Here is a 27,669-nt window from a genome sequence, read left to right as displayed (position 1 = left end):
CGACTTACGCGCGCAGGGGGCTTGGGGGCCCCCACCAACTAGGTGTTGGGGTGGCACGAAGCGCCACCCCAACAGCTAGTATATATATATATATATATATATATATATATATATATATATATATCTATCTATATATATAAAAATAAGTTGTCTGTCTGTCTGTGGATGGATGGATCAGGTGACGTCACCTGAAAAAACTGGATCAGGTGACGTCAAAACTGAAAAAACTAAAAAAAGGCAAAAACTACAAAAAAAACTAAAAACTAATAAAAAAAATAAAAAAGCTAAAAAACTAAAAAAACTAAAAAAAGGCAAAAACTACAAAAAAAACTAAAAACTAATAAAAAAGCTAAGAAACTAAAAAACTAAAAAAAGGCAAAAACTACAAAAAAAACTAAAAACTAATAAAAAAGCTAAGAAACTAAAAAAACTAAAAAAAGGCAAAAACTACAAAAAAAACTAAAAACTAATAAAAAAAATAAAAAAGCTAAAAAACTAAAAAAACTAAAAAAACTAAAAAAAGGTAAAAAACTAAAAAAACTAAAAACTAAAAAAAACTAAAAAAAAAGCAAAAAACTGAAAAATAAGCTAAAATAAAGGTAAAAACCAATAAAAAACTAAAAAAAAACTGAAAAAACTAAAAAAAGGCAAAAACTACAAAAAAAAACTAAAAACTAATAAAAAAAATAAAAAAGCTAAAAAACTAAAAAAACTAAAAAAACTAAAAAAAGGTAAAAAACTAAAAAAAATAAAAAATTAAAAAAAACTAAAAAAAAGGAAAAAACTGAAAAATAAGCTAAAATAAAGGTAAAAACCAATAAAAAACTAAAAAGAAAAAAAGGAAAAAACTAAAAAAAAATTTCATCTAAAAAACTAAAAAAAACTAAAAAAGGTAAAAACTAAAAGAACTAAAAAAGAAAAAAATAAATGACGAAACTCAAAGAGAAAGCGACCAGGACAAAAGGAATGTTCGATTAGCAATCAACAAAGCACCGGGACACAGGGAGTATAAATGACGACCAGGACATAAGTAAAAAAAAAAAAACTATCTATATATATAAAAATAAGTTGTCTGTGGATCTGTGGATCGTGGATCAGGTGACGTCACCTGAAAAAACTGGATCAGGTGATGTCAAAACTGAAAAAACTAAAAAAAAGGCAAAAACTACAAAAAAAACTAAAAACTAATAAAAAAATAAAAAAGCTAAAAAACTAAAAAAACTAAAAAAAGGCAAAAACTACAAAAAAAAACTAAAAACTAATAAAAAAAATAAAAAAGCTAAAAAACTAAAAAAACTAAAAAAACTAAAAAAAGGTAAAAAAACTAAAAAAACTAAAAACTAAAAAAAACTAAAAAAAAGGAAAAAACTGAAAAATAAGCTAAAATAAAGGTAAAAACCAATAAAAAACTAAAAAAAAAACTGAAAAAACTAAAAAAAGGCAAAAACTACAAAAAAACTAAAAACTAATAAAAAAAGTAAAAAAGCTAAAAAACTAAAAAAACTAAAAAAACTAAAAAAACTAAAAAAAGGTAAAAAACTAAAAAAAATAAAAAATAAAAAAAAACTAAAAAAAAAGGAAAAAACTGAAAAATAAGCTAACATAAAGGTAAAAACCAATAAAAAACTAAAAAGAAAAAAAGGAAAAAACTAAAAAAAAATTTCATCTAAAAAACTAAAAAAAACTAAAAAAGGTAAAAACTAAAAGAACTAAAAAAGAAAAAAATAAATGACGACACTAAACTAAAAACTAATAAAAAAACTAAAAAATCTAAAAATCTAAATAAGCTAAAAAAGAAAAAAAAAGGAAAAAAATAAAGGAGAAAAACAAAACTAAAAAACGAATGTATATACAGACCGGGACACCGGGATACAAATGACGACCGGGACACAGGGAATATAAATGACGACCGGGACACAGGGACACAACTACAACAGGGACACCGGGGGAAACAGGGGGATGTAAATGACGACCGGGACACCGGGACAGGGAATGGTCGATTAGCAATCACCATCAACAAAGCTCAAGGGCAATCATTAGAATCATGAGGTATAGATCTGAATACAGATTGTTTTCCCATGGACCATTATATGTTGCATGTTCAAGAGTCGGTAAACCTGACAATCTATTTATATGCAAAGACAATGGGACAGCAAAGAATGTTGTATATTCGCAAGTTTTACGTAGTTAAAACCATATATATATATATATATATATATATATATATATATATATATATATATATATATATATATATATATATATATATATATATATATATATATATATATATATATATATATCTATCTATATTCACAGGTGGGACATAGGGACACAACTACAATGGCGCGTAACTATTATGGCGCGTAACGACTTACGCGCGCGGGGGGGCTTGGGGGGGGCGCGAAGCGCCCCCACCAACTAGGTTTTGGGGTGGCGCGAAGCGCCACCCCAACAGCTAGTATATATATATATATATATATATATATATACTAGTATATATATATAGTATATATATATATATATAGTATATATATATATACTAGCTGTTGGGGTGGCGCTTCGCGCCACCCCAACACCTAGTTGGTGGGGGCGCTTCGCGCCCCCCCCAAGCCCCCCCGAGCGCGTAAGTCGTTACGCGCCATAATAGTTACGCGCCATTGTAGTTGTGTCCCTATGTCCCACCTGTGAATATAGATATATATATATATATATATATATATATATATATATATATATATATATATATATATATATATATATATATATATATATATATATATATATATATATATATATATATATATATATATATATATATATATATATATATATATATATATATATATATATATATATATGGTTTTAACTACGTAAAACTTGCGAATATACAACATTCTTTGCTGTCCCATTGTCTTTGCATATAAATAGATTGTCAGGTTTACCGACTCTTGAACATGCAACATATAATGGTCCATGGGAAAACAATCTGTATTCAGATCTATACCTCATGATTCTAATGATTGCCCTTGAGCTTTGTTGATGGTGATTGCTAATCGACCATTCCCTGTCCCGGTGTCCCGGTCGTCATTTACATCCCCCTGTTTCCCCCGGTGTCCCCGTTGTAGTTGTGTCCCTGTGTCCCGGTCGTCATTTATATTCCCTGTGTCCCGGTCGTCATTTGTATCCCGGTGTCCCGGTCTGTATATACATTCGTTTTTTAGTTTTGTTTTTCTCCTTTATTTTTTTCCTTTTTTTTTCTTTTTTAGCTTATTTAGATTTTTAGATTTTTTAGTTTTTTTATTAGTTTTTAGTTTTTTTTTCTTTTTAGTTTTTTTGTCCCGGTCGTCATTTATATCCCCCTGTTTCCCCCGGTGTCCCCGTTGTAGTTGTGTCCCTGTGTCCCGGTCGTCTTATATAATCGTCTTATACGTCTTATATAACTTGAATGACGTCACGCCTTCAAAGCAAAAATGATGGCAGCTAATTTCATGACGTCAGCCGAAACATGACGGCGAACATATGTCTTATATAACTTGAATGACGTCAGCTTCAAAGCAAAAATGACGGCAACTAATTTCATGACGTCAGCCGAAACATGACGTCACCTGATCCATCCACAGACAGACAGACAACTTATTTTTATATATATAGATATATATATATATATATACATATATATATATATATATATATATATATATATATATATATATATATATATATATATATATATATATATATATATATATCTTCTATCTATCTATCTATCCATATAAAAATAAGTTGTCTGTGGATCTGTGGATCGTGGATCAGGTGACGTCATGTTTCTGTGTCGGCTGACGTCATGAAATTAGTTGTCGTCATTTTTGTTATGACGATGCTTAGTATATTGTAAAACACATTAATTTGGTTAATAATATACCATTTAAAACACCAAAATGAACATGCTGGAGTGGTCACTCGGTGAGAGAGGGTGTCAGAACGGAGAATGAAGGTCCCAGGTTCAAATCCTGGTTAGGCTAAAAAAGGTAAAAAACTAAAAACTAAAAAAAAAACTGAAAAAACTAAAAAAAGGCAAAAACTACAAAAAAAAATAAAAACTAATAAAAAAATAAAACAGCCGAAAAACTAAAAAAACTAAAGAAACTAAAAAAAGGAAAAAACTTAAAAAACTAAAAACTAAAAAAAAAACTAAAAAAAAGGAAAAAACTGAAAAATAGAAGAGAAAAAGAAAACTAATAAAATTAAAAATAAACATAAAAAAAAATAAAAAAGATAAAAACTAAAAATAAAGTAAAAAGAAAAAACGAAAAAAAAATAAAAAAGCTAAAAAAAAGGTAAAAACCAATAAAAAACTAAAAAGAAAAAAGGTGAAAAACTAAAAAAAAATTTAATCTAAAAAACAAAAAAAACTAAAAAGGTAAAAACTAAAAGAACTAAAAAAGAAAAAAAAACTAAAAAAAGGTAAAAAACTGAAAAATAAAGGAGAAAAAGAAAACTAAAAAAATATAAATAAAAGTAAAAAAACTAAAAAGATAAAAACTTCAAAAAAAAACTAAAAAGAAAAAGAAAGAAACTAAAAAACCTAAAAAAAGGTCAAAACCAATAAAAAAAAACTAAAAGGAAAAAAAGGGAAAAAATTAAAAATTTATTTCATCATATACCAATTCAAAAACGAATGTATACCGGGATGACGACCGGGACACAGGGAATATAAATGACACAACTACAACGGGGACGCCGGGGGCACAGGGGGATATAAATGACGACCGGGACACCGGGACACAAGGAATATAAATGACGCCCGGGACGCTCAAAGAGAAATCACAGACTGGGACACCGGGACACAAATGACGACCGGGACACAGGGAATATAAATGACGACCGGGACACAGGGACATAACTACAAAGGGGACGCCGGGGTGCACAGGGGGATATATAAATGACGATGGCGACTCAGGGAATGGTCGATTAGCAATCACCATCAACAAAGCTCAAGGGCAATCATTAGAATCATGAGGTATAGATCTGAATACGGATTGTTTTCCCATGGACCATTATATGTTGCATGTTCAAGAGTCGGTAAACCTGACAATCTATTTATATGCACAGACAATGGGACAGCAAAGAATGTTGTATATTCGCAAGTTTTACGTAGTTAAAAACATATACATATATATATATATATATATATATATATATATATATATATATATATATATATATATATATATATATATATATATATATATATATATATATATATATATATATATATATATATATATATCTATATTCACAGGTGGGACATAGGGACACAACTACAATGGCGCGTAACTAATATGGCGCGTAACGACTTACGCGCGCGGGGGGGCTTGGGGGGGCGCGAAGCGCCCCCACCAACTAGGTGTTGGGATGGCGCGAAGCGCCACCCCAACAGCTAGTATATATATATATATATATATATATATATATATATATATATATATATATATATATATATATATATATATATATATATATATATATATATATATATATATATATATATATATATATATATATACCGCAGCAGATTAGGTTTGATGTTCTCTTTCGAATTTGGAGGATGTGAGTTCAAGTCACTCTGCGGTAATCCATCCAGAGTTATAACTATATTTGAGATTCGATGAATTGCGATTTTTTTTCATTTTCTCTATCACTCCATGTTAATCATATATTCAATAATACAATATATATTAATAGTTATCGCAGCAGATTGGCTTTAATGTTCTCTTTCGAATTCGGAGGATGTGAGTTCAAGTCTCTCTGCGGTAATATATAAATGACGATGGCGACACAGGGAATGCTCGTATTTTCCTAAGTTTTGAACAAGTTTATATTATTCTCTAAGAAAACATCTCAAGAAATTCTCTAAGAGGGACCCTCCAAAATGCTAGGATAATATTGCTAAGAAGTGTAGAATCGCTTTGCCTGGGTTTATGATACCCTTCTAAAGCATTACTTAGCAACGAGGTGCAATTCAGATATAACCAAACTTAGCAATCGATTTTTACCCCTGCATGTCAGTTATTGCAGTCATGGGAAACATGTAATTGATTTAATAACTCTAGTATGCACAAACAGGGGATTCTCCTTGTGTACAATAGATTATTTCGTAGAATCTTTCCTGAAACTTATTATTAGAACGGTCTTCGTGACCCAGCTGTCCAGGGCACCATTTTATTGGCTGGCAATGGCCCTTTCGAGTCTTAATGGGGACAAAAATCATTAGAATATAAAGGTTCTCTGAAAAAACACATTGAAAGAAAAAAACGCCTTGAAAGAACAGGAAATCTTGAAGAAGAAAAAACCTTGATAGAAATGAAACACCTTGAAAAAAGAAAATGGAATCTCTTAAAGTATTATGTAACACCCTACGTGTGCGCTGTCATTACATAACACCCACGTTTGCCCCCTGTCCTTATGTAATACCCACGTGTGTGCCCTCCTGGAAGTACTTCAAGTACTTGTACTTCAAATTCTACTTAATTACGAAATCAAGGTACTTGAGTTTTACTTAAGTACATTCTTCCTTGAGTACTTAATACTTAAGTAAAATAAACATGTACCTGAAGCTCTTAAGTACCAATAAATTCTTAAGTACTTTCAAGTACTCTCCCAAGTACCTTGGGGTACTTGACCTTTTTTTGGGAAATGACCTTTTTTTTACTGAAAAGGATTTTCAAAAAAGGGAATTTCATGACTCAAGAGTAGTAGGATTTCAGGATTTGACCAAATATTGTTTGAAAATATTTTTATGAAAGAAAAATGTTTCTTTGGTAGCCTTTACCTGTCAATCAAAATCCTTCAGAATATACTGATGAAGCTCAAGCAGTCTGTGAAATACACTGCTCCATTGGTTAGCGCACTACTAGATGGTGTTGAGCGGCAGTTTAGCTTTCTGGGGGGCTCCATCCAAAGCTGCAAAGACTACGTCCTCGCAACATGCAGCAAGCCCATGTTCAAGAGCGAAATATTCCCCGACAGCTGGAAAGAAGCAGCTGCAACAATGTTGGTTGAGGAGGCTGAAAGGATGAGAACAAGTAACCCTGATGACGACAAGTCCGACCACTGATTTCTATGAATTCTTATAAGATGAGAGCAATTCATCACAGTCTAACTCTGCAGTTGACAAAGTGAAGATAGAGGTTTTGTAGTTTCTAGGAGACAACGGAAGGATCTTTGAGTTCTTAAGTATTACCCTCATGTGCGGCAAGTTTTTCGAAAGTACAACTTTGTATTGCCATCTTCAGCTCCTGTTGAAAGACTTTTTTCAACTGGAGGATCCATTTTGTCTCCACGAAGGAATTTGATAGCCAACCTCAGGTTTGAGTGCTTAACAGTGCTAAAAACAAATTCCCAGTAGCAGCATCTCCACATAAAGACAAATTATTAACCTTGAGCAAGAGAGGCTACACTTCTTTCAATGTTTCTTGACCTAGAACAGTGCAGTTTTGACTAAATGGAAAAAGAAGAAAACACCCGCAGAAGAATTCCTAAAGTCACCTAGAACCCCGTCATAGCTACTTTGGTAAACTATTGGATGACAAATGGATACATGTGGCACTGTTACTACGTAAAACCAACTAATGTTCAAAGAAGCGGAGCCTTATTGTCGTTCATAGTGTTTGATTATTTATTTAAACTGCATAATGCCATTATTATATGACTTTATTTTGTTTCCATTATATAACTAGATATGAATGAGCTAGAAATGATGCTGGTAGAGTTGTACTTAAGTAGTACTTGAAGTACTACTTAAGTACAAGTTCTGTACTTAAAACTCAAGTACTATTTAAGTACAACTGTGGTCTGGTATTTAATACTTGACACTTAAGTACAAAAATTGGAAGTACTTAATACTTGATACTTAAGTACAAATCTGAAGTACTTGTCACAACACTGGCCCTCCTCCATTACAAGCGGGGATTCCCCCACTGGGCCCCGGAAAGCTAGCACGTCACGCAAGATTAGGTCACCCTTAACCCCAATTACGTAACATATAGGTGTGCTATACACGCGCGCTATTGCGTCACCCAGGTGTGCGTAATAACGTCTTGAGGAGCGAGTAGCTCTAATAGTTTACACCCTACCTGGGCACTCAAACGAATAGAGGCAACATTACTCTCTGGGGCTTGGCAATGACAAAATTTGGTAGCTCTACTTTTTTAGATCTCATTTTTTCATAATATCATTATGTCAAGAGCATCATTTATCACCTGCTTTCAGTTTACTAGACGGGCAGACATTTGGATGAACAATATGTCCGTAAAATATCCTACTTTAGATGTTTTTACTTTGGATTCAATGCTTGCAGGAGGCGTCTTTCGATGAAACAATAGTTCCAGTCGTGAAAGCTTTACGCAAATGTGCCTTAGAGACTGCTACACAGGATATACTTGAGGAAGAAGAACTCGAACAAATCAAAACCAGACGAAAACATTTTTTGGAATCAAAAATTGCTGAAGAAACCAACATAAGACTTTTAGAGGTAGCTATGTACTTTCTTTAAAAAAAAACAGTACCCTCAAGGCTTGGAACCTAAGCTACCAAAAAAAGTGTTGTATGTTTTTCGTTAAAAAAAGAGGGTTTTGCTGTTTTGAACAACTATACAGGTCTTACTTTGAAATTGCCACAGTAGGGTAAAATAATTTCAAATACTGTGTTAAATTGATGAGCTGAACGTGTAGGGATACTCAGATGTTCTGCAGGAATGAGCTACCAAGGATTAAGTATTTGTGAGAAACAGCTTATTTTGTACTGCCCTCAGAACGGTCTTTCTAAGGGACTTCTCTCAGTAGAGTTGTTGGACATTTTAGTACTGTCAAAGTTTTGTTCAATTTTATTTGAATCTTGTTTTTTCTTTGTATAATTTTTATTTGTTTAACTTATTTACTTTTTTATATGGCTTTGATGCTACATCTTATCATAAAGCGTATTTCAGATCAAGTTACGACAAAAATAACTTACTAATCTATTTGATGAGAGCTTAACGTTGATTTAAATTGAAAGTTTCATCGTCATTGATTTGAATAAAGAATATTTACCAATCCCCTCATATAGTAATAATTTCTGTTCGCTTTAAGATTTGCTGTTGCTCCATAATTTCAGTCGAAAAAACTTGTTTTTTTACTTAATTAATGAGAAAAACGTTTCCGTAAAATAAGTTTTTCAAAAAAAGTAAAGAACTCCATTAAACTAAAAATGAGCAAAAATAAAATAAAAATAAAATCTGGCCTTCCCAAGGCCAGAACATAATTTGCATTTTACTGAAAAGATACAAATGAATGTGCAGTGTCAGTTTAGTATACATATGCTGATATTTATTTCTTCAAATGTTAATATCATTTGATTTTTTAAAGTTATAAAACTGAAAACATTAAAAAAAAAATTCTGTAAAGCGCAAATTATGTTCTAGCATTGGGAAGGCATAGGGTTATTTTCGGTGGTAGTAAAAGTAATTGTAGTGTTAGTGTTGCATTAGTAGTAATAGTAGCAGTTGTAGCAGCAGTATTAATAGCGGTAGTAGCATGTATATGTTCCTTTTGGTCAGTTGAACGTCGCTTTTATGATGCCCCGGAAGTGTTGAGCCGTTCAAAAATATTGTCGATGTGGGCATTTGACACCCTTTTGACGCCCTTTTCACCTTAATACTCTAAGTGTCACAAGTTATTGCAATTGAAGTAGTAGTGGGAGCAGTTTAATAGCAGTAGTAGCATAAGGAAAAGTAGCAGAGGTATTACCGTTAGTAGTAACATGCATATATTACCTGTTTATCAATTGATCTTCCCCTTTAAGAATTCTCCGAACGTTTCAACTTACTGCCCAAGTCAATTCTTGAGATACGCCCTTTTGACAAGCTGTATTCGCATATTGTGTTTTGATTCAGTTCAAATTCCCCTTCAATTTTCCGTCAAATGTTCACCTTCCTACGTGTAGCCTTAAGTGTGCTAGTATCATAGTAGCAGGAACAGTAATAGCAGCAATAATGTAAAAGCAGCAACAGTAGTAGCAGCAGCATTAATAGCAGTAGTAACAGGTACATTTTGCATTTCGGTCAACAGAACATCCCACTCACGATACTGCTGAAGTTTCCTCTTGATATGATAAGCTGTTACAAAAATATTGCTGTTACGCTCGAATCAGCAATTTATATACGCATAGTATGTTTTGATTTAGTTCAACTGTCAATTGATCATCTCCCTTATTATTTCCCGAAAATCCCTGATTAATATAGCCTATTCAGTCATTCCTGAGTTACACGTATCTGACAACCTATATATATATATATATATATATATATATATATATATATATATATATATATATATATATATATATATATATATATATATATATATATATATATATATATATATATATATAACATGTTATGATTTAGTTCCTCACTCTCCTCAACATTCCCTTTAAGACTCATCTTAATGCCCTTCGTGTTTTGAGAAAGTAAAAGTCAAACATGCATACCTTTTCTCAATAACATATAGCTTAATATATGCAAACAATGAACAAATTGTGCAACTTGCAGCCCTTGCCCTGATGCCTCGGGGGAAGGGAGTTTTACATCCAAAAACGCATAATTACTGACCTTTTCAAAAATGCTGAAAAAATTGATGTTTCAAAACTTCGTGTGGATGTTTGTTATGGAAAATGGTGGGCGTGGGGAGGTTTCTCAAGTCAATTTGATTCTTATAAAGGACACTATAACTTCCAATTTAAAATCAAATGAGACCCGTCTGAATTTAATACGACTAGCCATTCCATAAAAACCTCATGTTCCCCCAGGGTGTAACTTAAAGTCCTTACCCAGGGCTCTGGGGGATTGCGCTGACCCCGGAGGTATTTTTATATGTTGTTTGGCGTATTTTAAACAAAATTGCCTTCGCACGATTTCAATCAGATACATTTGGTGCAAATAGGGGTAGTTGGGGAGGGGGCTAGTTGATCTCCATCACTATTGACTCTTAAAAGGGAACTAGAAGTTCCAATTTCAATCAAATGAGCCACCTCTAAAGTTTATACAACCATCCCTTCTATAAGAATCTTAGATGTCCCGGGGGCATATCTTACAACCCTCGCCCTCAAGCTCTGGTGCTTGGTATTAACCTCAGAAACCTTGTTATATGATCTTTGAACTATTTTGAATAAGAGGATTGTTTCAAAACAGTCCTCTTATTCAAGGTTATCTGCGCTTTGATCACTTTGACTCTTAAAAAACACACTAGAACTTCTGATTACCAATCCAACGAGCCTCCTTCAAAGCATATACGACCACCCTTTCTATAAGAATTTTATATCCCCCCAGGGTACAACTTACAACCCTTGTCCTGAGAACTGTTGGAGGGGGTTGTCTTCTTCGCAGACATTCGGATCAACAAGGAAAAAATATTTAAAAAGTGATTATTTCGATTAGATTACCGATAAGCAATTTTCAGTGATCGGGGTATAAGCAAAGGGTACCGATTCGGAAAAACACAGGGAGGAAGCAACGATTTTGTTCTATTTTCGGCATAAAGATGCAAAAAGACATTTTTTCAAAATTTCAAGGGTAATTTTCGATTGAGAAAAACAAAACATCAATCTAAAGGAATTTTCCACATTTCGAGGGGTAATTTTATCCCCTTCCTGTAGGTTTGCCTGCATAGAACATGATAAAAATAACAGAAGCATTATTTATTACAATGATAAAGAATAATATAATTCTAGTGATTTCTAGTCAATAATCTAGTGTTTTATCAGCTGATTTAGCGATTTTTTCAAGAATCTAGTGTTTTTCCACCAGATGGCAACCCTGCCAATTCCCAAAGTTCTTTTATTTTGACTCTTCAAGTTATATAAAAGCATTTTGTTCTGTATGTTTCATTTTGATGTCTGAATTTGCAATAACTAAATCTCAACGTGCTGGATATGTTCTGACCTTGAATGAACATAAGTACTTTTTCCATAGACACTTTAAGAATCATATACATACGTTGCAAGTGTGTTACATATACTGCGTGGGTCATATTCAATCTAAAGGAATAATCTCAAACATTTGATCGAACAATTTTTCAAGAAGAATGAACGTGGGAGGGGGCTATTATCCGTCCAATTATTATGTTCAAACAAATTCTGGGAAACCAGAAATTTTAATTTTCGATTAAAATGAGCCCTCTCCCAATGTTCTAGGACTGTTGGTTCGGTACGGTCGCCCCTGAGAAAGCAAGAACCAAGAGCTCATATGGCACTTGTGACGAGGTCGGGACCTAAAATTAGGCTCGGTACTAGAGCTGTTGATTTTGCTGTTCTTTGTTTATTGGCAATTATTACAAAAAGACACTTGCCAATACAGTGCTCCTGTAGTCTCTTTGTTCGGTATTTTACCTGTAAAGAAGATAAATTAGTTACATAGGGTGTTTCTGTTATTCTTTATGAATTCTATTGTATTCCTTTTTTATTGTTTCATTGTTGTATTCTTGTCGAAATTTTCTTTTTGACGTTTTATCTTTTTTAGAATATTTTGGAAAAGTGATGAAAAAAATCAGAAATTAAACTGAAAAAACAGATTTTTTTAAACTTAAAGTAAGGAGCGACATTAAAACTTAAAACGAACAGAAATTATTCCATACATGAACGGGGCTTTCCACTCCTCAACATCTCCCTCTTAACGTTAAAGTTTATATTGTTTTAAAAAGTAGAGTTGTGACAAGGTCAAACTTTGATCGTCCTTGTACGTCCAGAAGCACCGAATTCGCCGAAGCACTGGACCCCCCCTAACTCCTCCAAAGAGAGCAGATCCATCCGGTTACGTCAATCACGAATCTACGGCATTTGCTTATTCTACCCACCAAGTTTAATCCCGATCTCTCCCCTCTAAGCGTTTTCCAATTTTCCAATTTCCGGTGTCCCCCTCCAACTCCCCCAAATGTCACCAGATCTGGTCGGGATTTAAAATAAGAGCTCTGAGACATGGGTTCCTTCTAAATATCAAATTTCATTAAAATCCGGTCACCCGTTCTTAAGTTAAAAATACCTCAATTTTTCTAACTTTTCCGAATTAACGCCCCCCTTAAATTCCCCAAAGAGGGCGGATCCAATCCGGTTATGTCAATCACGTATCTAGGACTTGTGCTTATTCTTCCCACCAGGTTTCATCCCGATCTCTCCACTCTAAGCGTTTTCCAAGATTTCCCATTTTCCCCTTCAATTCGCCCAATATCATTGGATACAGTCAGTTTTTAAAACTTCAATCAAATTTCATTAAGATCCAATCACCCATTTGCAAGTTAAAAATCTCTTTTTTCAATATTTCCTCTCCCTCCAGCCCCCCCCCAGATGGTCGAATCGGATAAACGACTGTTATCAAGTCAATTTGTGCAGGTCACTGACACGCCTACCCATTTTCATCGTCTTAGCTTTTCCAGAAGCATCAAACTCGCCAAAGCACTGTAAATCCCCCAACTCCCCCAAATAAAGCGGATTCATTCAAATTATGTCAATCACATATCTAGAATTTGTGCTAATTCTTCCAATCAAGTTTCACCCCGATCTCTCCACTCTAAGTGTTTTCCAAGATTTCCGGTTTGTAAGATTTCTGTTTCCCCCCTCCAACCCCCTATATCTCCAGATTCAATTCGAATTGAAAATGGAGCGTTTGAGACATAAAATCTTTCTATATGTATGAAGTTTCATTAAGATCTGATCACCCATTCGTAAGATAAAGAAACCTCAATGTTCGTGTTTTCCAATATTTCCGGTTTCCCCCTCAAACTCCCTCCAATGTCACCGGATCCGGTCGGCATTTAAAATAAGAGCTTTGAAGCACAAGATCCTTCGCTTTCATTATGATCTGGTCACCCGTTCGTAAGTTACAAATGCCTCATTTTTCAAATTTTTCTTAATTACCCCCCTCCCCAACTCCTCCAAAGAGAGCGAATCCGGTCCGGTTGTGTCAGTCACGTACCTTGGACTTGTAATTATTCGTCCCACCAAGTTTCATCCTGATCTCTCCACTCTAAGCGCTTTCCAATATTTCCAGTACCCCCCCCCCCCCCTCCAACTCCCCCCAATAACACTGGATCAAGTCGAAATTTAAAATAAGAGGTCCGAGTTACGAGGTTCTTCTATATATGAAATTTCATTAAGATCCGATCACTCCTTCGTAAGTTGAAAATACCTCATTTTTTCTTTCGTGGATCCGTTCTGATTATGAGAGAGAGAAAGAGAGAGAGAGAGAGAGAGAGAGAGAGAGAGAGAGAGAGAGAGAGAGAGAGAGAGAGAGAGAGAGAGAGAGAGAGAGAGAGAGAGAAAGAGAGAGAGAGAGAGAGAAGTTTATTAATATTAAATAGAAGACAATACAAAATACAATTCAAAATCGAATTACAATTCATATAATTCCCCTCGAAAGGCTCCATGGCCAGGGATACAAGGGGGATAAGAAAAAAAAATATATTATACAAGCAATAAATTCAATATAGGCAATCACATATAGCAGTTTAAAGGCAACATATTTATGGGGGATACAATATAAGCAACAACTAGAAGGAGAAAAAAAGAAAGAAAGAAAAAAAAACATACAAAACATACCTAAGGCCTGGGAGCAAAGTGCAGAGAGGAAAATCACACACCACAAACAAAACACAGGGACCATCAACTCCTCAGAAGAGAAAGAAAAAAAATAATCTATTTGATTCTTTATTAAATGATCCTTCAGAATCCTTTTAAAAGTCCAAAACAAGTGGCATTTCTGGTTGACAAGCAATTTGGGGATTGAAATCTGATCGAACAGTAGGGGTAGGCGGAATGTGGATATTATTTGAAGAACGAAGGTTATATGGAGCTGAATCAGAAATAAACATGGGAGTTTTCCGAAGAGATTTTGGATGATTGCCGTGAAGTTGATCAAAGACAAAAGAAGCACAAGAAATAATGTAAATAGACCGTAGACTTAAGAGCTGTGTTGGTGAAGAACGGTTGGTGTCCATAACCAGACGCCGTACTTTATTATACATGACGGAAAGTGACCGCAGCGTAGACGGAAAAGTAGACATCCATACAATGGGGCAATAAGAAACATATGACTGGACAAGACAGAAAAAAAGAAGTTTCAGAATAGATCCAGGAAATGTATATCTAAGTTTTCGAATGATGCCCAAACTCCGTGAGACCTTAACCCTAATCATGGCTACATGGTTTCTGAATGAAAGGTTCTCATCAAGCAGGATACCAAGAAACCGGACCACCCGATTCTCTGGTCTACACAAGGAGCCTTATGACACCTGAAGGTGTGTAAGCTGAGGGAAGCTACACCAATTCGAGAAAAAATAAGAAAATGTGATTTACCAACATTCAAGACCATGTAATTGGCATTAAACCATGACATAACTCTCTCAAATAATGCCACAAGGTTAGACTTGATATCACATTCCGTCTTCCCAAGGGTCCCAAGAGTGGTTTCATCAGCAAAAGCAACAAGAAAATCTTCATTAGAAGAAGTATTGGAACACGACTGAGCATTAGGCTGACATAGCTTGCAACATGCCAGAGGCCTGGTGTTTTTTACAGCTGAAATCAGATCATTAACATAAATCAAAAATAAAATGGGACCAAGAACAGATCCCTGCGGGACGCCATAATATACTTCAGAAGGGCTCCGGAAAAGAGGATCAATTGAAATAAGCCTACCAGAAAGGTATGAATAAAACCAAGAATAAGCGTTAGATCTTATACCAATATGTGATAGTTTCCAAAGAAGAATCCGATGAGTCAAGGAATCAAAAGCTTTACGAACATCCAAAAATAAAGCTGACGGGATATGACCAGAATCTATTGCCAAATGAATGAAATTCGATAAAGCTGCGCAAGTATGCTCCGTAGAGTGACTCGCTCGGAATCCAAACTGGAAATCATGCGAAAAATCCTTTTGCATCCAGAAAACTAAGAAGGCTGGATAGCATAGCCTTCTCAAAAATTTTGCTGAAAACAGATAGGAGAAATTGGCCTATAATTAGCAGGATCACTCCGAGAACCACCTTTATAGAGTACTATAACCTTAGCTCGCTTGAGAGATTCAGGGAAAATACCTTTCTCGAAAAACAGATTGACGAGCTAGTCAGTGGTGACAGAATAGCAGGCAGAATGGCACGGATAACCCTTGTAGGAATTTTGTCTGGTCCTAAAGAGGATGATCCTTTAAAAGTATTCACGATACGAGCTACCTCAAATTCAGGAACAGAATTCAAGACCATCGACTTCAAACATGAGGGTCCAAGAAAGGCTCTGAAATCGCAACGAGAAGTTGCTGAGCTTGCAGAGGAAGCAGTTATGTCAATCAAGTATATAGGATTTGTGCTTATTTTTCCCACCAAGTTTCATTCCCATCCCTGCACTTTAAGCGTTTTCCAAGATTTTAGGTTTCCCCGATGTTGGATCCGGTCGGCATTTAAAAAAGAGCTTTGAGACACGAAATATCAAATTTAATTAAGATCCGATCACCAGTTTGTAAGTTAAAAGTACCTCATTTTTTCTAATTTTTCTGAATTAACCGTCCCCCCCACTCCTCCGCAGATGATCAAATTGGGGAATCGACTTTTCTAATTTAATGTGGTCTGGTCCCTGATACAACTGCCAAATTTCTTCGTCCTAGGTTATCTGGAAGTGCCTAAACTAGCGAAACCGGGACCGACAGACAGACAGACCGACAGAATTTGGGATTGCTATATGTCACATGGTAAATACCAAGTGCCATAAAAACCATAAATAGTTAGAGAAAAATTTTACTCGACCAAATGTTGTGGAATAGGAAGTATAGAAAATTTTTCCAATTTTGCGATTAACTAGGTTTTCCTATTATCTTGATGATAACGCTCTGGGGTCTACATCTGATATGGACACATGGTGGAAAAACCCAAAATTTCAAAGGCTTTGTATTTGCATAAATGCTGATCTGGAATATATTAAGAAGTGTTATGGATCACTATTTTGCTTCTTTTTTTAATTAGCTTCTTGTGTGATTTATACGATTGAATCATGAATCTATGCGCTACATCGTAAAAATCACTAGGTTAGGAAAAAATGATTAGCTTTAGAACAAAAATTACTATAATATCTAGCTAGAAAAAAAATCACTAGGAAACATAAGCAATTACTAGAAATAGTGATAAATAACTAAGGGTGTCAGCCCTAGGAACCAGTTGTAAATTCAATGCGCTTATTTGCCCTTTCAGTGAAAAGGGATTTGATTTAAATGAGGGCTGGGTTACAGGAGGCTTGAGTTAAATGGTGGTTTGTTAGAACATGGGCTCAGTGTGTTACTCTAGTTTCATGTTTTCTGATTTTCCACAAACCCAAATGTTTTCTATAATCGTTTGTTTTGATTTCTGTTCATTTTGGGTTTTTATTTATTTTTATTTAGTAATATCTGTCATTTTGAGTTAGAAGTATTTATGCTAGTCTTTATTTTAATACGGTTCTGTACTTGAGTTTTTGCCTGACGGAGATATATTAGATATTGACGTGGTTCAGAGCTTGTGCTGTGACGAAGATCCTGAGGCATAAGGTATTTATAACTTACGAGTGGGTGATCGGATCTTAATGAATTTTGATATTTAGAAGGACATCGTGACTCAGAGCTCTTATTTTAAATCCTGACCGGCATTAAGCCTCTTATTTTCCTTTTTAAATCAATCTATTGATTCATAGAATTTTGTTAGAGCTCATACCATATGATCTCTTGGCTCTTGGCTCGCCTCGTCACGTGCTGTGACGAAGATCCTGAGGCATAAGGTATTTATAACTTACGAGTGGGTGATCGGATCTTAATGAATTTTGATATTTAGAAGGACATCGTGACTCAGAGCTCTTATTTTAAATCCTGACCGGCATTAAGCCTCTTATTTTCCTTTTTAAATCAATCTATTGATTCATAGAATTTTGTTAGAGCTCATACCATATGATCTCTTGGCTCTTGGCTCGCCTCGTCACAAGTGCCATATGAGCTCTTAGCTCTTGTTAAGCTTTGTAATTAGGCTATTGCTGACACAAAGTATTTGTCATTGAAAACATAGTACATTTTTTACGTGAGAGTTTTCTGAGGGGGGGGGGTCTGGAGGATTCCTTAGTTCTTCTCAATTAAAGTAAAAATTTAACAACTAAAATATTTTTTTTTAATTTTGAAAGCTATATTTTCCACCATGGGATATATTCCAGGGGAAGGTTTTCCGTTTGTGTATTTTCTGCGGGGGGTTGGGGGGGGGGGGTAAACACCTTGACCCGTAGACAGTGACAGGGCGAAGGAAACCGTCATTAATAGACAAAGGAAATTAGAAATGAATCTGAGTTTGTGACGTCCAATTTTCTTCGTTTTTGTGACAAAAAAACAGAGCTTTTTTCATTAATCATTCTGACAGTTATCTATATCAAGACTCTAAAAAGCAAACAATTCCAGCAAGGTTGAAAATGTAAAGATTTTAACGTATGTTTTACCCAATGTAAGGATGGTGGTTGAGTTACACGAGGGTTCAGTTGCACGGTGGTTCTGCTGCACGATGGATCAGTTCCAGAGTGGTTTAGTTGCATGGTGTTTAGTTACACTAGGGTTTAGATAAATAGGGTTCAGTTGCACGGAGGTTGAGTTGCACGGGAGATCAGTTACAGGAGGTTCAGTTGCATGAGGGTTCAGTTACACGAGGGTTCAGTTGCACGCGGGCTCAGTCGCACGGTGGTTCAGTTACACGGTGGTTCAGTTGCACGGCAGTTCAGTTGCATGGTGGTTCTGTTGTACAGGGTTCAGTTACACGTGGGTTGAGTTACACGGGGGCTCAACTAAATGGGATTAAGTTGCACGAGAGTTCAGTTAAAGGGACTCTGTTGCACGAGGGTTCATTTACACGAGCGTTACGTTACACGGTGTCTCAGTTGCACAAGGAGTTCGGTTACACTTTGGCTCAATTGCACGGTTGTTAATTTGCTTGGTGGTGCAGTTGCATGGCGGTTCAGTTGCATGGTGGTTCAGTTGCACGGTAGTTCAGTTACACGGTGATTCAGTTGCACGGTCAGTTGCAGTGATTTAGTTGCTTGGGATTCAGTTACACGGTGGTTCAGTTGCAAAGGAACCGGAAGAATCGCTCCATAAAGCAGGAAAAACCTTTTCAGGGATAGTACGACATTTCAATTATAGCCACTGTGAGTACCGATTATTCAAAAAAAAAATGAAAAGCCAGTCATTAATGGAGTTATCCCTGGATCTGTTGCACAGCAGGCAGCTGTTCTAACTACTTGGATCACAATGGCTTGTCAAATGATTTTGATCCGACTAATTTATCAAGGCTGGATACCACGTTTCCCGGGGAAGGGGGTGGGCCAAAGGGTTTGAACTCCCTAAAGGTTTCTCCAACTCGTAAAAACGTATCAAAAATGAGAGTAATAAAATTTTGATGTTTTTTTTAAGTTTTTTCAACATTTCGCCGCCCGAAAAAATACAACTCCCCCTACCTCTCGAAAAAAAATTCCTGGATACTGACGGTGTATTTTATCTGACGGTGTATTTTAGAATTGATTTTTGAATCAGGGCAACTTTGACAAGGATATACCGTTAAGCAAAATCTCAAAAACCTAGCACAATATTACGAAAAATGCCAACATGCTGTTTAACGTAATATAATATTACATGAAGTGTAGGTAATTCCTAATCATATGAATATAGCTTTTTAAGAAAGTAATTCTTTCATCCCTTAAAGGGGGAAAATTTTTCCTAGTGAAATAAATTTTGAAATTACCACTTTTCTAGTACTCTTTTTACAGTAAAAAATAATGACGATAACTTTCAGGGAAACTTTATTCGAAAGACTAAAAAGTTACGGAAAGAATCTTCACTTCCTGCTGAAATCTTATAGGTAATTATTTGTTTTCTCTCTCTTTCTCTTTTCGCTTATATTTATGGTTTCTTATGTTTTTTCATTTCTTATGTTTGTTACGTTTCTTTGTTACTTTTTTTCTTACGATTTCTCGTGTTTTGCGTTTATTTTTTGTTTGTGTTTATACTTTAACTAATCTTTCGGTTTCTTGTTAAAACAAAACTTATTACAATAAAGGGCTAAATTTGACGTGCTATCAATATCCATATCGAAGGAGAGGCCTGTCAAATAAAGAACAAACTCAAAATGATGGGAAGAAGAGTGTGATTGAATAAAAAGAAAATACTAAAATTAAGCCCCATTAAGATGCCAGATGTCTTTGTTGTGTCTGCAAAATAAAAAAAAGTTAAAACACTCAGTGAGATATCAGAGCCCTTCTAGTGTATTGAACCCCCGAATAGTTCTCCCTGTGTGCCTTTACCCATTCAAGGAAAATGTACTAAACAACAAGTCTTCCCACTGGTCCAGACTTTGTCCATTAAAGTTCGGCGCAGTGAAGTAGAAGTAACTCAAAAAGACACTTTCCACCTTTCCAAAACAAAAGTTGAGCTTATTACGTAATTTAATTGGTCAATGTAACTAAAGAGCTTACGTGTGATCAAAATTTTGCAATATAGTGGTGATAAATACAAAGAAGTACGAATAGAAAGGAAGGGAAAGGAAGCATTTTTGTTCAAGAAAATGGTTGCTTTTGTAACTAAAGGTTTCAGAACGATCTGCTCCTGGTCTAGATTTCATCGCTGCATATTGCCCTGCCAAAAAAAAACTTTGTATCTTAAACTTTTCAAAAATGAGTAAAAATGAAGTAAAGAGGGAACACTTAACAGATTTTTGTCAGGTGGTCGCATATACTGAGTCGTATTTAGGCTTCTTTGAAAGAAGTAGAATAGACTAGCCATAATTGGAACTAAAGGTGCCTTCAGTCCCAAGAACCTAGTATCATATTGAATCAACATTAATGAAGCCCAATTTTTACAAATTGTTCTTACTTAGATATTTTAAGAAAAGCTTTTCTTGCTAAAATTTTGAAACGTCTTAATTTTTCTCTATGTTATGGTTATGGAAACGCACCCTATTGTTTGGGTGATATAATGCTGTACATTATACAATGAATATTTTAAATGTTTATTGCTCGTCCAAATTTTTGTAACTTTCCTTTCCTGCATAATACTGTTAAACTATTTTCTTGGTAAAATCTTGGACGAGGGGTCTTTTGCTATCTTGCAAAGTAGTTAATAGGAAAGTCTTTCGAACCATGTACATCCACTGAAGGCCTTACCCAGGGCTAAGGGACGGGGGCGAATGTTTTCCAATTTGACCCCCCCCCCCAATTTGACTGACCCATAAAAAAACAACAATGTGTAAAAACGCGTTTTCTAAGAAAAATTTGTTTTGTCCCCCCCAAACAGAATCCTGGACACGTTCCCGCCTCCCCTCCTCTCCTCTCGTATTGCACTATAAATAATTCTATGGAATTCATTATATTTATGTAATGCTATGCGAAGAAGAGTCACGTGGGGTCTCGATATGAAGGCTTAGAAGCGAGATTTGCTAGTATAAAGTTTTAACTGTAAGAATGTTAGTAAGAAAGATGGCCTTCTCAGCTTGCCAAACCTGAACTTCCTGAGATTCTAGCCTAGTAGCAACTAACCTAGATACAGTCCCTACCATCTCTCCTATCCATATAGATCTCACCAGCTCTAATAATAATAGTGATTAATATAAACTTTTAAATTGTAAGAAATACTCTTTAGCATTACTCAAAATGAGGATCAAATAAGCCGCAGTAAGAACTCTAAAAATCCGAATATTTTCTCAATACAAGAGAGAATTCCCAGTTCTAAAGCTTTTCTATAGTCCCAATACTATCAAGATGGCTTCCCTTCGGACTTTTCTACAAACTAATCATGAAATGTTCTTTTCAGAAACGAAACGAATCATTGTACTAATCAACTGTGCAGAAGTAATGCCACATTAAACGAAAAGAATCAGGCAACAATCCTAAAATGTATTATTTTTATAGTGCAAAAATTGTTCTTCATCAGTTAGCTTTTACTGTAAAAAGCTCTTATATTATTTTGTGTTTTCAGTAAAGTGCTAGTTTTCTATAATCCTACAAACACAGGGAAATGTAATTAGTTTGTTTATTTGTTGTAGCTTTAGTTATATATGTTAACTATATTTTGAAGTACAATTTATTTCACAGCTCTGAAGTGTTAAGGGATGCAAGTTAGAATTCTCCCTAGATATGGGAATCATGAAATAGTAAAATTTGTAAAATGTTTATAAATTTTCCAGAGAAAAACTATAACAGTTGAGAAAGTAAGCTTTTCAAAACTGTTTCATGCCAGAGTACTATAGAATAATTATTTATCTTTTTGAGAACTACAGAACAAAATTCTGTATCTCTTTTAGAGTTTTAGGAAATAATTTGGGAAAAGTAGATAATGTCAAATTCTGATTTCTTGTGCGGCGCTTCGAAAAATTGTTTCGTTTACTTAGAAATAATTTCCTAAGTTGTTAAATTAGCTTTATATCCTAAAGTTAGTTTTTTATAACCTTTTAAAAATCTTGATCTTATTAGAACTGGAACTAACATAGGTTTGGATTTAACATTTTAATATATTTTACAAGTTTAATGCCATGCAGAGCAAGCAAGAAAATGCTCTTCTATATTAAAAATAAACCGCACACTAAGAAATAATTTCTAAGACTGTTATCGCGCATCGATTTCCTTGGCATTCTAGAAGTAACCATTTTTTTAAAAGAATTAAAATTTTTGTATTTCTAACTTATTTCAGTAGAAATCCCCCCATTCTAAACACCAAAAAAATTGCACATAGAGGTGTTGAACAGCAATAGCAATAAACAAAGACAAGCTGGAATTTAACCTGACGACTAGAAAAATATCGTAGAAAAAATACAAATAGGTTTTTAATACGATGGTTTCTCTAAATGCATTACAAATAGTTTTATCCTGTCTAATAAATATTAAAAATAAATGAATAATTTGAGTAAGTAAATATTATAATAAGTAATCCTTGTTTTAACATACAGCTTCGAGTAGTTCTAGAACCACATGCCTACACTTCTCCAACTCTAACTGAGGAAAGTGTGAAGTGTCGAGGAGGGAGCGACCCTTCCTTGTAAAAATTTATATTTGTTTTAAGTTTTAATATTGCTCCTTCCTTTCAATTGAAAAACTTGTTTTTTCCAATAATAATGCCAGAAAATCTTGCTCCACCTCCACGGAAAAATCCCCACTCCCCACGCAAATATCCTCTGGACAATTCAATTCTAGTGAAAATTTACCTTGGAGTATAATCCTATCCTTAATATTTCCACGCGTGGTATTGAGTCGGCAAAGAGAGACCAAGACTTATAAAAATTATTTCGTACAGGGATTCTGACAAATTCCCCCAGTGCGCAATTCCCCCTGAAAAGTTTACTCCCTGAAAATTTTCCTTCCGATGGCTTTTTCTCCCCGTCAAAATCTCCCATCAGAAAATTTTCTCTCCCCGCCCGAAAAATGTATGCATGCTTCACAATAACAAATACGATACGTAAACAATGGGTTTTCTTTATAGCTTAAGGACCTTCCCCGAGTGGCTGTGGGGGGTCATGTTATCTCCAAAGACATAGTTATTTGGTCTTTCAATTCTGCTAAACGAAGATGCTATCTTAAAATTTTGATCGGACGATTTTGGGAGAAAAGGGAACTAAGAGTGGGCCCAGTTGGCCTCCGATTTTTTTTGTCATTTAAAAAGGGTACTAGAATTAGTAATTTCCCTTCGAATGTGCCCAATCCCAGTGTTCTAGGACCACTGGATCGACTCGATCGTCCCTGAGAAAAAAGCAACAACAAATAAATACGCATCAGTGATCTTTCTTCTGGTAAAAAAAAAAAAATACAAAATTCCCTGAAATCGTATGGTCAGAGTTCTAGATTACAGAGAAGGATGCTAAGTTGCAGTCAAGTAAGTCTGATGCAGTCAAGTAAGTTGCAGTCTGATGGGAGATTTTGACGGGGAGAAAAAGCCATCGGAAGGAAAATTTTCAGGGAGTAAACTTCTAGAATTAGAATTCTAGAATTCTAGAGACTCTAGTCAATTTCTAAAAATCAAGGCCAATCCGAAGATATCAAGAGATCAATATGTGGAAATCTAGAGCAAGTCCATAGAAATTATGGCCAACTCGTGGAAATCCAGACCGACTCATACCCGCATCCAACGTGTCGTCCCCGGCTACCTGCAGTCTATCTGTTTTAACACCTGGAAAAACAATCCCAGTGTTCTAGGGCCACTGGATCGACTCGATCGTCCCTGAGAAAAAAGCAACAACAAGTAAATACGCATCACTGATCTTTCTTCTGGCAAAAAAAAAAAATACAAAATTCCCTGAAATCGTATGGTCAGAGTTCTAGATTATAGAGAAGGATGCTAAGTTGCAGTCAAGTAAGTCTGGTGCAGTCAAGTAAGTTGCAGTCTGATGGGAGATTTTGACGGGGAGAAAAAGCCATCGGAAGGAAAATTTTACATGTCAGCAGGAATCGCATGGATTTTTATTTCTGGAGAGACATGTGTCTAGACTTGAAAGTTAAACTGGACATCCGTCAGAACGCCGCTTAGGTTTTCAAGGGCACATATCCCTCTCTGAGGGGCACTGGGTGTAGGCTTTACAATGTCAACGACCAACCCCATTTACTTTTACAAATTTGAAATCTAGTGGTAAAAAAAGTTAATATTGTCCTTAAAATTTTTTCGGAAAATGGTAGCATTTCGACCCAAGTGGAAATTGGTAAGATTCAGAGAAAGGAAGCCTAAGAACCCAAAAGTAAGGCTATGATAACTACTCCCTAAATTCTGAAATTCATCCCAGAACTGTATGTTGCTGGAAACTTTTCAAAATTAGTGGTCAAAGTGGACAAATTGAATTTATGAACATTTATAAGCTTTAACTCTGAATTAACATAAGCCGTGTGCTCAATTTTTCATGTTAGTGTTTCATCAACTGTTATCACTTGCGCCACACAACCTTCTGCGTCAGACTGACTATCTAAAAATCAAATATTGACTTGTGTGCTTCCAGTTTTTGGCTTCAAGGTACCAAGAGCCTGAACTAAAGGGGACGCTTTGTCTAACAGATATTACAATTCTGAATGGGTATTTAATATTCAACACAAGTCCTTCATTAATACAAAATATACATTGGAGTTAATAACAAAGAGAAAAATACCTCAGTAGAGTTGTTAACTTATTGCTAAACTACACTGTACAAAATACATTCAATTGCTCAAATAAATTCACCAGGAAAATCAACCCGGGATTAGTATTCAAACAGTATCTTCCTTAATAAAATAATGCGCTTAATAATTTTAATTGCATCAGCGAAGCTGTAGTACTCCTGGAATATTTATCCAATATCCAATTTAGACCTATTAAGAATAGAAAGCAAGCTGGCATGGCGAAGCAAGGTTGTTAATATTGTCACAAAACCCAAACGAGGTTTCACTCCCGAGGGTATCAACTCATAAGAAATATTGGGGGAGGGAAAATGTTGCTGCTTTTCGACTTTTTCATTAAAAATACCAAGAGAAAGGTACTTTATTCAATAAAAACAAAAAATGGGGTTTTGTCAAAACCTAGCAAGCGAAATATCTAGGGAGTAATCCCCCCCCCCGTAATTGGGATCTCTATCACACAGTAAAATTTAAGTCAATTAATATAGCGTCCTTTTGATTAGCATAGTCAAGGTCACATGTCACTGATAATTTACAAATTCATTTGAATACTCCCTTTGAATGCTGCAACAATACCGAAGCAAAGACTTTTAAGTACACTACTCGATAGTTTAATTTTCCATAATGGTTTATTTGATTTTATCCCCCTCCTTTTCCCCATTAAAAACAACATGAGATGGCGAAACTGTGGCCACCTGACGAATTATTAGCATAAAGAAGATGTCCAGCTGACGCATATCCAATTGAGAATGATTATTATTACTTTTGGTTGACAGGTGGGGGGATATTATTGCACCAAGCATAAAGGGAATGAATCATACTTCCCTTTAAATATCTTATGTGGAACATGCTTTGGCATTGCGTTTATTTTCAACAGCAGCACTATTTGTTGGCTGCTATGAACGTGACTTGGATTTCAAGAAGGCGTTGCATAACTTTGAGGACAAGTTATTGTATCAAAAATCGGGACTTACTTAGGTCCGACAGTGCGGAATTTGGGAAATTGCCCCTCTAGATATCATGTCCTCATCTAAATTTGGAAAAACGTCTTTTTTAGCCCAGTTTGCCCCTTCCAGATCCTAGTTTGACCCCCCCAGGGTCCCAGTTGCCTCCAGACCCCAGCTCCCCCCTGAATTTTAGAAATGAGTTAGTTTTCCTTAGTATATATTTGTCTTTGTGGCACTATATGGCCCATTTTTCAGTTTTCACTGTCATCTTCACTTGGGGTGGGAAAATTGAGTCCAGGTATACCCCCTTCAGGACTTTGACATAAATTACAAACAGGAGTTCAACGATTGAAAAAAAAGAAAACTATCCTTTTCCATGTATCATTTCAGCGTCAAGCACCCCTAAGCTTTTAAAACTACTTCCCTGATTTTTGACTTGTATCTTTCTAATGGCATAGCTTGAGGTAGGGTGGCTAAGGGGGTACAGCACTCCTCGGGCTCAGCCTCTTTAGATATGCTAAGCTGAGATTTTTGTTCGTGGGATTAGTGGGAGGGGGCAAGAGCTGACACTGCCCCGGGCGCTGAAGACCCTAGTAAATATCTGTACCTTGCATGACAAGGGGACCAGCTATGTGGTGCTAGAGAACAAGAAGGCGCGTCACTGACAATCAAGAAAATGTCCAAGCTTTGAAAATTGGACCACCCAGACCACAATGGGAAGGATGGTCTTAACTAGCTTGGGTGTATTTTTTTGCATCAAGGTTCTGAGAGGCAGCCAGGCAAACTTAACGGAACTAGTCATGATGCTTCACAAGAGGTGGGATTTTTGGTTAACTTATTTGTATTTGAAATATTAGATAAACAATGAGTTTTTGTACGTATTAAAATAAATGATGTACATTCTAAATGATTCAGGTATCCTAAACACCGTTTCTCAGCTTCACCAAAGGAAAAAAAGAATAAGCCATTCCCTTGAAAAGAACTCCTCATAATAAACAAATATCTCAGCCTCATTACGGTATATGTTCTATCAATACAGCTGAACTATCTAATTAATGTATTTATTGATGCATTTAGTTATTTAGTTTTTAAATTTTTGTTTGTGTACTTGCATGTACATTTTTAAGTTAATAAGTTCAGTTGAATGGGCTAAACAGAAAGCATATCTGCAAAAAGTTTGCAAGAATCATCAATCAGTTCGTGGTAACGAATTGTAAGTAAGGAGTTACCCGGCTCAATAGTAACCTTAACTGTAAAAGACCGAATTTCAACACCAACAAATAGATCAAAAGAATCGATTTATTATGCTGATTCCAAATATACAAGTCTCATTATGTTGAGTCTTATCCATCAAAGGCTACGAGTCTGACAAAATTTACTTGATTTTTCAAAAAAGGGTTAACCCCCCCTAAAAGTCCAAGAATCTTAATGAAAATCACACGGTTCAGGTTCAGCGTATCAGAAAATCCTGCTGTAGAGGTTTCAAGGTCCTATCTGCAAAAATGTGCCCTTTCTAAGTGACCAAAAA

At 35.2% G+C, this 27,669-nt stretch overlaps 1 protein-coding gene across 4 annotated transcripts in view; it reads left to right on the top strand.

Moving 5' to 3' along the window:
- The window catches only part of LOC136043266 (histone-lysine N-methyltransferase PRDM16-like), a 152,275-nt gene that overhangs the window by 65,090 nt on the left and 59,516 nt on the right, over positions 1–27,669 (top strand). For all 4 annotated transcript variants that reach the window (XR_010621582.1, XM_065728204.1, XM_065728209.1 and 1 more), the window contains exon 7: positions 8,363–8,536. Coding sequence is in view for 3 of the 4 variants with exons in the window: in XM_065728204.1 (XP_065584276.1) it covers positions 8,363–8,536 (174 nt within the window). In the remaining variant the exon portion in view is untranslated. The remainder of the gene's footprint in view (positions 1–8,362; positions 8,537–27,669) is intronic.

Source organism: Artemia franciscana, chromosome 2 (assembly GCF_032884065.1).
Source record: "Artemia franciscana chromosome 2, ASM3288406v1, whole genome shotgun sequence".
NCBI classification, from domain to species: Eukaryota; Metazoa; Arthropoda; class Branchiopoda; order Anostraca; family Artemiidae; genus Artemia; species Artemia franciscana.
This window is presented reverse-complemented; position numbering and strand designations above follow the sequence as displayed.